Source organism: Fukomys damarensis, unplaced genomic scaffold (assembly GCF_012274545.1).
Source record: "Fukomys damarensis isolate Sample0158 unplaced genomic scaffold, DMR_v1.0_HiC HiC_scaffold_23, whole genome shotgun sequence".
In the NCBI taxonomy this organism is placed as follows: Eukaryota; Metazoa; Chordata; class Mammalia; order Rodentia; family Bathyergidae; genus Fukomys; species Fukomys damarensis.
Genome location: NW_022900935.1, coordinates 8,088,244 through 8,099,688, shown reverse-complemented (window position 1 = coordinate 8,099,688; position 11,445 = coordinate 8,088,244). Strand labels below are relative to the sequence as shown.

Below are 11,445 nucleotides of genomic sequence, written 5' to 3'. Positions count from 1 at the left end.
CCCCTCCCCCGCGAGTGTAGTTCCCGGGGGCGAGCGGCCACTCTCACATGATTGAGGCAAGATGGCGTCGCCCGGCTCCCTGTGGCTCTTGGCTGCCGCTCTCCTGCCGTGGTCCTGCCACGCTCGGGCGCTGGGGCGTACTGATCTACCCTTGCCGTTGCCGTTGGTGATCTGGCATGGGATGGGTGAGTGCGTGAGGAGAGAAGCAAAGGTTTTGGCGACTCTCTTCCTTCGCGGCTGCAGAATGAGCGTATGGAAAACGAGTCCGATTCTTCCACGGCATCCGCTTGCCGGATATTAGGATTTGAGGAGCTGCTCTGCTTTGGGAGAAAGGGAAAGAGCTATCGGTTGTTAGACAGCTGAGCACGGCTGGGGGGTTTCACGCTGCAGCAGTGGGTCAGGCTGGAGTGTGTCTGCTGCGCGGCGCATCCATCCTTTTACTCCTTCACACCTCGACCAGGGATTTATTAGGTGGCAGCATTTCATTTATATCTTTAATGCGCAGGGAGCACCTACTAGGCGCTGAGGATACAGCAGTGTACGAAACAGACTAAACTGTTTGCACATTTAGAGTTTACTTTCCAGTAGGAGAGACAGAATTAAGAAATAAATAAAACGTACATGTCAAATGGGGATCACTGAAATGGCGAAAAAGTGGGGGCGAGAGCAAGGAAACAGAACCTGGCAAGGCCAGGAAAGTATTCGCTGAGAAAGTGACATCGGGGCAAAAATCTAAAGTGGATAGGGAAGATGACATTTGGATATGTAATAGAATAGCAATTGCAAAAGCTCAGAGGCAGAAGTATACACTGTATATTTAAGAAGCAGCATTCAGATCAGTGTGATTGGATCTGAGTGAGCAAGGGAACGGAATAGAGGTTTAAAGTTAGACTGGGTGAAGATATTGAGCGCACTAAGATTAATGTAGAGACTGGCTAGATTGAGACAGAAACTTTTTGGGCAAATGAGTGATATGATCTGACTTATGTTTTAAAATGATCACTCAGCGTGTTCTATTCAGAATAGATTGCAGGAGGACCAGGGACAGTTGTAGGGAGATAGGAAATTATTGCAGTAATTTAAACAAGAGATGATAATGGCTGGAGATGTATAGGAACAGCAGAGGTGTTGGGAAGTGGTCAAAGTTTGGACATATTTTGAAAGTGGATCCTGTGGAATTTATAAGTGGCATGAGAGAAAGAAGTCAGAGATGACTCTACAGGTGTGGGTTTGAAGAACTAGAGTCATCATTTTCCCAGGGTTGAGGAGACTTAGGGTGGGCCAGTTTGGGGAGGGAGTCAATCCAGAATCTATTTTTGGGCTTAACTGAATTTGAGATCCTTGTTACATGACTGAGAGATGTTAAAGATGCATCTGAGTGTACAGGTTGGAGATTTAAGTTGGGATCCGTGGACATCTGGCTAGCATTTAAAGCGTTCTGAGGCTGGCAGGATCACCTGGGTAGTGAACACCGGCAGGATACTGAGCTCGGAGGCATTTCAGCATTTGGAGGCAGAGGAGACTGAGATAAATTAGCAAAAGAGAGAGCTACAGAAAACGATGTGGGGTTAAGGGAAATCAGGAGAATGTAGTGTCAGGGAAGCTAAGTAAAGACAAAAAATGTTTCAGAAGAAAGAGAGCTGGGCTTGGTGATGCATAGCTGTAATCCCAGCTATTTTGCGGGATTTGGCAGTAGGATTGTAAATTCCAGGCCATCCTGGGCAACTTGGTGAGATCCTGTCTCCAAATTAAATTTTTATTTTTGTTTGTTTGTTTGTTTTTTGGGTGTTTTTTTTTTTGTTTTTGTTTTTTTTGGTACTGGGGATCGAACTCGGGTCCTTGTGTTTGCAAGGCAGACAGTGGAACCACTGCGCTAAGTCTCCGTCCATGTTTGTTTGTTTTTTGAGGCAGGGTCTCACTATGTAGTTCAGGCTGGCCTTGAACTCACTATGTAACCCAAGCTGGCCTCAAATTTGCAGTGATGTCCTGCCTCAGCCTCCTGAGTGTTGGGATTACGGGTGTGCACCACCACACCTGGTTTCAAAATAGAAGAGTAGGGATGGGAGTGTAGCTCATTGGTAGGGTGCTTGCCTACCATGTGCAAGACCCTGGAATCCATACTCAGTGTAGCAAAAGAAAAAAAAGGGATGTTGTTGCCTACTCATGACTGAGAACTGATTATTGTATTTAGCTATATAAAGATCCTTAAAGATCTTGAGAAAAGCAGTTTTGTGGGAGTGATGAGAATGAGAGTTGTATTGAAATGGGTTAAAGAAAAAACATTCAAGCAGGGTGTGGTGGTGCACGCCTGTAATCCCAGCATTTGGGAGGCAGAGGCAGGAGGATTGCTGCATTCAAGGCCAACCTGAGCTACATAGTGAGTTCAAGACCAGCCTTAACTACATAGTGAAAACCTACCTCAAAAAAAAAAAGACAGAGAGAAATGATCTCAACCTGTTCCCCACTAGAGGCCAGTTTGTTCCTGGTTGTTAGTTCTACTTTCTTGACAGAAAAAGGAACAGTTTAGGGATGAGGATGAGTCAAGGAGGCACCTAGAATGCAAAGTAAAGAGGAAATTGTTCCTAAGCTTTGTGACATTCTGGAGCAGCACTTGCACAAACCTGTATTTTGTTTCCTTAATTCTGCCTCTGAAGAGAATTCTTGGAGTCTCTTTCCCCAAGTGTCCCTTATGGTAAAGGGGAGGAATTTATTATTATTATTTTTGGTACCGGGGATTGAACTCGGGTCCTTGCGCTTGCAAGGCGGGCAGCAGAACCCCTAAGCTAAATCCCTGGTCCAAGGAGGGGAGTTTATACCAATGCTTACTTTTTCATTTTCAATTTGGTCTCCTGAGCTGGGTATGGTGGCACACATGTTTAATTGCAGTACTCAGAGGCTGAGCAGGAGGATCGCTGTGAATTTGAGGCCAGCCTGGGCTACAAAAGTGAGACCCTGTTTCACCACCACCCCTGGAAATAAATACATTAATTAATTAAGTCCCCCACTAGGCATGGTGTTGCGTGCCTGTAATCTCGAGACCGAGGCAGGAGGATCCCTGTGAGTTCAAGGCCAGCCTGGGACAACATAGTGAGACCTTGTCTCAACACCCTCCTGAAAATGTATTGATGCTTCAATTATAACTTTTGGGCTTTTTTGTGGGGGTACTAGGGATTGAACCCAGGGTCTTCACAGTGATCCTCATCCCTTTTTATTTTGAGACAGGATATCACTAATTTGCTAAATTGTCCAGACTGGTCTTAAATTTGTGATCTACCTGTCTCGGCCTCCCAGGGTGCTAGTATTACAGGTTTATGCTACCAGGCCTTGCTTCTTATGAGTTTTTGAAGTTATTATTCGATACACTAAGAATGTGTTTTTATCTTTTTAAAAAATTGAGTTTAAATTCATTTTGGAGTGCACAATTCAGTGGCATTGAGTATATTAATAATGTTGTGCAACCACTACTTCCTTCTCATTTCACAACACCACAGAAAAGACACCCACGTACATTAAATAATTATTTAATTCTACCTTCTACCACTTCTTGATAACTTGTAGCCTACTTTTTGTCTATGGAGTTCCCTATTGTGGATAAAATGTATCACAGAATAGATGACCTTTTGCTTGAGGCTTATTTCTCTCTCTCTCTCTTTTTTTTGGGGGGGGTACCAGGGATTGAACTCCGATCCTTGTGCTTATGAAGCAGGCAGCGGAACCACTGAGCTAAATCCCCAGCCCAAGGCTTATTTCTCTTGGCATAATGTTTTCATGGTTCATGCAAAAATTTTTTTAATTAAAGATGTTTTTTGTATGTAGCATGTTGTTGGATTGCTTTTTTTTTTTTTTTTTTTTTTTTTTTTTTTTTGGCACTGGGGATTGAACTCAGGTCATTGCACTTGCAAGACAGGTGGTAGAACCGCTGAGCTAAATCCCTGGCCCTGTTGGATTGCTTCTTGATCCATTCTGTCAGTCTGTTTCTTTTGACTGGTGAATTGAGACCATTTACATTGATAGTTATAACTGATATGTATTGACTTATCCTTGCATGTTATTTTCCTGTTGTTGGTCCCTTTTTTCCCCCCTCTGTTTAATCACTTTCCTTGTTTGGTGGATTCATTCTGTTGGGGTTTATGGAGTTGTAGTACTTGTTATCTGTCTAGAATGTCCTTCAGAACATTTTGGGTTGGTGATGGCTTGGTGTTTGTAAATTTCCTCAGATGTTCTTTGTTATGAAAGTATTTTATTTCTCCATCAATTTTGAAAGATAATTTTGGGGGATATATCAGTCTGGGTTGGGATTCTGATGGGTTTTCCTTTATAGGGAATTTGTTTCTCTAACAGCTTTTAATACTCTGTTCTTGTGTTGAATTTCTGAAATCTTGATTATTACGTGCCTTGATGTATTATTTTAAATCATGGTTCATTGAAGTTCTGTATGCCTCACTTATCTTTATATCAAAAAACATTTTTTTTCCATGCCTGGAAATTTTTCTGCCATTACTTCTGCAAACAGGATTTTTATGTTGTTTGCCCTATCTCCTGCTTTTTCATTGACTCCAGTCAATCTTATGTTATTCATGTTTGCATCATCTAGCAGCTGTTGGATTAATTTTTCATAGTCTCTTGCTATTTTTAAGAAATCTTTCTCTTTTTTAAAAAATAAATTTTATTTGATTTTATCCCATTCCCTCCTCAAGTCCCCTCCCCTCCCTATATACAAAAGCTTTGTTTCCATTTAAGAAATCTTTATTTTCATGATTGCTAACTGCAGCCCTATCTTCTATATCTGATATTTCTTCCTCACATTGGCTCATTCTGCTGCCAAAATGTATACTTTCATTGGAGTTTTTAATTTCCTGGACATCTATTTGAATCTGTTTCATGGATTTCATTTCTTTCATATGCTGAGCTTTCATGGTTTCTCTCATTTTTTTGAGCTACTCTCTCTTTTTTTTTTTATCTGTATCTGCTCTAGAGTCATTAACCATGTCTTTCAATATGGTCATCATCTCTGTAGTTATTTGAGAAATTATTTATGATTTGATTTTTCTAGAGCCTCATTCATCTGCTTTATTATTTCCACTGTTACTACTTCAGAGAGTCCAGTTGGGTAGGTTTCAAATTGTTTCACCTCATTTCCCCCTGAGCTTGTCTTTGGTAAGCTGATTGTCTGAGGTTGCATATTGTATAAGTGTCTTCTCATTTTCTATTTTGTAAAGTTTAGTTCCTGGGTTGATGCTTGTAAATTGCTTATGGCAGGGAGCTTAATCTAGTACTTAGAATGCTTAGGAAATGACTACTTCTCAGAGATGTCTTCCAGGTCTAGCTTGCTTTTGGGTTTTGAGTCTGTTGCAAGATCCTACTTCTTCAATTTATTGGGAACAAGAAGTTGCTACTTATTTGGCCTATAGCCCCTTGTTCTTTGCCACTGGCCTATAGTATTGTTTATGACCCTTAGGCAATCTCAGTCTTGGAACACCTGGAAGAGTAACTGATTAGAACAACTGTGTCACCTGGGTTGAAGTAGTACCATCAGCAATAGCAATATCATCAAACATAGCTTAGAGAAGGACAAACTGTGGTACCTTTAGCCAAATGAACTAGATTTGTGGTTATATAACAAAACCTAAAACAAACCAGAAAAATGTATACAGTAAATATGCCCTCAGTATGGCAGTTTTACCCTCAGGGGAGAAAATTCAAAAGGAGTTGGGGGAAAATAGAGAAACAGAAGAAGAGGAGGAGATTAGAAGCAAGGCTGGAGAACACTGCACAATCTTTGGGAAACTGATGAAGAAGAGAGAGAGAAGGAAGAAGTAACAAAAGCAGAACAACACAAAAACCCTAGAAATAATGTTCACACATAAAAGCAAGAAACAGTCAAGAAAAAACAAACAAAAACAAAAGAAGAAAATAAGAGGAACAAAGTCCACTTCAAGGTGCTATTACTGGTAGACAAAGTGGGCAGACAGATCCATGCTGATTAATCCCAACAAGCCAGAGGTAGATTTATGGCTGTGAAGTGGATAATCCTAGTAAACCTGCATCTTTAGTTCTGAAGCTTAGGTTGATTTTTTTTTTTTTTTTTTTTTTTTTGTTTTGTTTTGTTTTGTTTTGTTTTATTTGGTACTGGGGATTGAATTCGGGTCCTTGTGCTTGTGAGGCAGGCGGCAGAACCACTGAGCTAAATCCCTGGCCCCTTAGGTTGGTTTCTGACTGGGAGGCTGGAACTTGTTTTCTTCAGCCTGCACCACCCCATATGCTTCAGCTTGAACTCTTACCCTGACGGAGTCAGCCTGCAGATGCTCTGAGTTCTGAGCAGTCTACTGGCCAATTGCCCTCTCCTGGGAGATGTCTGAACCTAAATAATTCACCAGCCACTGCAGTCTGTTGTACTTACTACTCCATTCCACTGGTGTGTTTCTCCATGGTGGCCTCTGGAGTTGCCAGTAGTCATGGTGTGTCTGCAGGTTCAGGCCACCTTTCCCACACAATGAGTCAGGGCTCAGCGACAGAACGTCACTTGCCTCCTCTTTCTTTGTTAAAGTTTCTCTCTTTGCTTTCCTTGTGGGCTTAAATTCTTGCTTAAGATCCTTGGTAGGTCCTGGGAACTCACTTCCCTCCTTCTCTTTCTCACATTGTTCTATTCCAGGGTCTGGACACCAAATCTCAGAGAGGCTGTTTCCTTGCTCTTCACAACTCTGCTATCTTCTGTGAAGTCCTATTTTTGTTTTTTGAGCCAGGGTCTCACAATATGGTTTGTTTGTTTGCTTTTCTCACAATACAGTTTAGATTGGCTATGGTAATTACTTTTCTCTTGTTGCTGAGACAAAATACCTAACACCTTTAAAGGTAGAGGGGTTTATTTGGCTTACAATTTGTAGAGATTTCAGTCTATAAGTGGCTGAATACAAGGCAGAGTGGCACATGGCAGATGGGTAACAGTTCATGGCACACAGAAAGTAGCAAAGCAAGCAAGGGACCTTAACACTGTCTTTAACACTTAACACGTCACTTCTGTTTTATTCAGAGTAGCATTCACACCCTTAATTCTAGTACCCTTGGGCCTAGCATTGCACCATGAATCAATCACATACTTTAGATCCAGCCATCTTTGTAAAAAGCCCCAACTAAAACCTCATGAGGCTTTGAGAGTACATCTACATACAAGCCATAACACTAGACTTGAACTCACTATGTAGCCCGGGTAGTCCTTGAACTTTTGTCGATCCTCTTGCCTCAGTCTCCCAAGTGCTGGGATTTTAGGTGGGAGCTACCATACCCAGCATGCCATACTCTGTATATTCTGGATGGTAAACTCAGGTACAAATGTTGTGCAAATGTCTTCTCCTTTTCTGTATATTGACTTTTCACATTCTTGATAATGCCTTTTGAGATACAAAAATTTCAAAGAGTAAAGTTATTTTGATTAATGAGTTTCCTTTACTGTTTTTGTTGGCTAGGAGACAGCTGTTGTAATCCCCTGAGCATGGGTGCTATTAAAAAGCTGGTAGAGAATAAAATACCTGGAATTTATGTCTTGTCCTTAGAGATCGGGAAGAACATCAAAGAGGTAAGCACTTTGCAGCTCTGTTCATTTGAAGGCTTGCTTGCTAGTTTCATAGAATGTCCTATCATAATTCTTCAGCTTGTATTTCTGGCAGCATTGAGTACATGGTACTTTCCCTTCCTTCCCATGCATGAGTTCACTTCTATAGAAGATACCAGTGGTTGCTTTCTGTCCCATCTTTCACTTCTCTGTGGCTCCTTTCTTAGGACATGGAAAACAGCTTCTTCTTGAATGTCAATTCCCAAGTAAGGACAGTGTGTCAGATTCTTGCTAATGATCCTAAATTGCAGAAAGGCTACAACGCTATGGGATTCTCCCAGGGAGGCCAATTTCTGTAAGTACCAGAATTAATCCACTGCCTTCTATCTGTCTAATGTTTTTTCTTTTGGTGGTACTGGGAATTGAACACAGGGCCTGACGCATACAGGGCAGGCATTCTGCCACCGAGCTACTTCCCTCTCCTGAATCATCCAGGCTAGCCTGAAACTTGTGATCCTTCTTTCTCAGCCTCCCAAGTAGCTGAGATTACAAGCATATGCCACTGTGCCTGGCCACTACTCTGAACTCTTGGGATCCTCCCCTGTCTTAAAGAGGAAACTATTCTAAAATATCCCTGTGTAAAAAGCTTTATGGAGCTTAATTTATTTTCTATGAAAAAAATGAAAATTGGGTTTGTCCACATCAGAGGAAAATCCCAGAATTTCCTCTATGGCTTTGAGGAACTAGTTTAATCTGTGGAGCTGACTTTCCATAAGACATTTCTGCCTGAGAGTCAGCTGATAAACCTATTTTATTTCCCCAGGAGAGCAGTGGTTCAGAGATGTCCATCACCTCCCATGATCAGCCTGATTACATTTGGTGCACAGCATCAAGGTAACTTTGACTCTGTATCTCTTCTTTCCCTGTGCCAACCCACATGGCCACTTTGGCTTTTAACAGTATAACAGCTCTGTTTGCACATAGGTCAACCATCCCTGTAAACGCCAGCATCGGTGGGGACACAGGAGAGACAAAGTATCCCAGAGCTCTCTAACAGCAGAGAAATCATTAGGTTGCCATCTCCTTTCCAGTCGAATCAATGGGATTTCTTAGAGGTCAGCTTTGCGAGGTGGCAGTCAGCGTAGCCAGTGAGGTTTAGCTAAAGCACAATCATTGCTAGTTGAAAGATTTCATGGAGGAGAGATGGTTGTAGCCACATGGCAAGTGGCAGTAAAGGACTTAGGAAAATGGAATGGCTTTTCCTGTCTTCTGACATTGATGCTGTGTGAATTTAGGAGTAGGCAAAAAAAAATTGTGTGTAAAATTTTTTTATCTATAAATTTTACAGTAGAGATTAAACCCTTTGAAAATTAGCAGGTTTTCTGTTTAGACAGAATCACATATTTTAGGCTAAAAGGTGTGCCCTTGGTCTAGAATTTTCTCTCTCTCATTGTGATTATAACTGTTAGCAGGTATAATGTGGGAGCAGAATTCTCTGGATTGTCAGGAAACGTGGATTCACCCAGTTACTATAATTCATGGCAAGGCAGTGTATCTCAGATCCCTTTCACAAATGGGGAGAAACTGAGAGATAGCCCTGCCCATCTTGTAGAAATTTTCCAGTGAAGTGGAAATAACAAAAAAATACTTCTTAAAATTTAATACAAGAGTTATGCAAACGTGGGCTGGTAAAAATAATTTATTATTCATTCAACAAAGATTTGTCAAAAGACAGACTAGTAATTGTGGTTCCTTTCCTTTCCTTTCTTTTTGAGATCTTGAACTCATTATGTAGCCCGGGCTTGCCTGCAGCTCCTGCCTCAGCCTGCCCTACTGAGTCCTAAGATTATAGGCATGCATCACCACTGCTGTCTACTAAACCTGTAAGGGACTTGCATACCCATGGATTTTGATGCCCTTTGGGAGTTCTGGAACCAATCCCTCTTAGATACCAAGGGATGACTGAATATTCTTGGCATTAGCTTGGTACTCCGAAAATGTTCTTTTCGGATGAGGATGAGATTATTACTAGAGAGAGGAAAGGGCAGGGCGTGGGGACTGCTTGGAATAGGTTAGCCATCCATGATGTCCCTAAGCCAAGGTCTGTGAGAGGAAGTGCAGCCATGTGCTGTAGTACAGAATCAGCACACAGCCCAGAGGCAGCAGAGCGAAGCTGTAGGCCGATAAGCACAGGACCACCAGGAGGGAAACAGGTTGCACTGTTAAATCTTGGTGTTTCAGGAAGAACTGAAGGAGATAGGGTTTTGCTCTTCCCCATTTTCATTTTTCACTGTACCTTGAACCCAATAGGTATTTGATGTATGATTATTGACGCATGAGTATTTGTCTTTTCCCACCACAGGTGTCTTTGGATTCCCTCGATGCCCAGGAGAGAGCTCTCACATCTGTGACTTCATCCGAAAAATGCTGAATACTGCAGCTTACTCCAAAGTTGTTCAAGAACGGTGTGTATGTTAGCTTCAAGGACACAGACCACCACTGTATGAAAACACCACGCTCAGGTTCATGCTAGCAGTGATTCTAGGAGTAATGACTAGTACTACTCAATGACATATTTTTTATAGTTAAATCTGCATTATCTGCTCAGTTTTAAAAGTGTAAATGACTAAACTTAAAAGTACTCTACACTTTTATTCTAAATCTTGCTCATATGCCTCAGAAAAACCTATCCTCTTTCTTTGGATTTCTTTGTGGACTAAAATACGACCCTTGGTAACTAGAATAATGTGGATAACTAACTAAGCAGTCAGTGGGGGTGAGAAATGACACCTAAATATTGATTAAAATTGGTAGATTTAGTACAAGTATCTAAATCTAAACCTGAAAGTGCTCTAATAATAATCTTAATTTTTTAGAAGAAGTAAAACATTTTTTTCCTAGGTGGCAAGAATGTAATTATAACAAATTTCCATAACTTAAAAATTTTTGTTTTGTGTGGTGCTTGGGATTGCATTCAGGATCTTGTGCATGGTAGGAAAGTGCTCTACTACACCCCTAGCCCTTTTATTGTTTAAATTTTATTTTGAGATAGTGTCTTGCTAAGTTGCCCAGGCTGGCCTCACACTTGCTATCCTCCTGCTTTAACCTCCCAAGTAACTGGGATTACAGGTGTGTGCCAGTGTAACTACCCCTCCACCCTTAAACATAGAAGACTTTAGAAAGTACTAAGCCCAAGAAATTATGACAGTATCTGCAGGACATATTCTTCTTGTCAGCAGACGGGGTTAGTCAGCCATTCATACATCACTGTCTCTGACTACCCAAATAATGGTCAGGTATTTAAAAATACACAGAATCACTTTTGGAGTGTATTTCTAAACTTAATTAAACATCAGAACTGCTAGAAATTCACTAAAAATAGGTTCCCTAGAAATTCTGATTTAGTGTTCCTAGTCAGATCTAGGTGATATTCTAGGTGATAGCTAGGGCTTGAGATCAACTAATATGGTTTTGGTATCTATCCTCGGGGTTTTCCAAGTGTACCATTCTTGTCAAATAACAACTCTCCAATCCAACTTCTAAAGAACAACTTTTCTTTTCATTAAGTTTATTGGTACATTTTAGGTGTATAATACAGTTATATTAATCGTTGGGAACTTGTACCTTTACATGATGTATCTTAGTTATTATTTTTTCCCCATTCCCTTGCCCTCCCTTCAACCCCTCCACCTCTATTTACAGAGGCTTTATTTCCATTTTTTTCCTTTTGTCATATTTTTCCTTTCCCTTCTTTCCTTTCCCCTACCTCTCTCACTTCCCCTACCCCTTTACACCTTAGTGGTATGATTCTTTTCATTCTTTTGGAAAGATACCCAGCAGAGGGATAGCTGGGTCAAATGGGACCTCTAATCCTAGTTTTTTTAGGTGTCTCCATA

The 11,445-nt window shown here is 41.1% G+C and overlaps 1 protein-coding gene and 1 long non-coding RNA gene across 2 annotated transcripts in view; one reads left to right on the top strand and one right to left on the bottom strand.

Moving 5' to 3' along the window:
• Nucleotides 1–200, bottom strand: part of LOC104863479 — a 17,822-nt gene extending 17,622 nt beyond the window's left edge. Inside the window, exon 1 of the long non-coding RNA XR_780587.2 lies at nucleotides 48–200. This is a non-coding gene — a long non-coding RNA (uncharacterized LOC104863479). The remainder of the gene's footprint in view (nucleotides 1–47) is intronic.
• Ppt1 (palmitoyl-protein thioesterase 1) overlaps nucleotides 22–11,445 on the top strand; it is a 32,411-nt gene continuing 20,987 nt past the window's right edge. Inside the window, exons 1-5 of the mRNA XM_010625907.3 lie at nucleotides 22–185; nucleotides 7,464–7,573; nucleotides 7,777–7,904; nucleotides 8,373–8,443; nucleotides 9,912–10,014. Of these exons, the coding sequence (XP_010624209.1) occupies nucleotides 62–185; nucleotides 7,464–7,573; nucleotides 7,777–7,904; nucleotides 8,373–8,443; nucleotides 9,912–10,014 (536 nt within the window). The 5' untranslated portion in view covers nucleotides 22–61. The remainder of the gene's footprint in view (nucleotides 186–7,463; nucleotides 7,574–7,776; nucleotides 7,905–8,372; nucleotides 8,444–9,911; nucleotides 10,015–11,445) is intronic.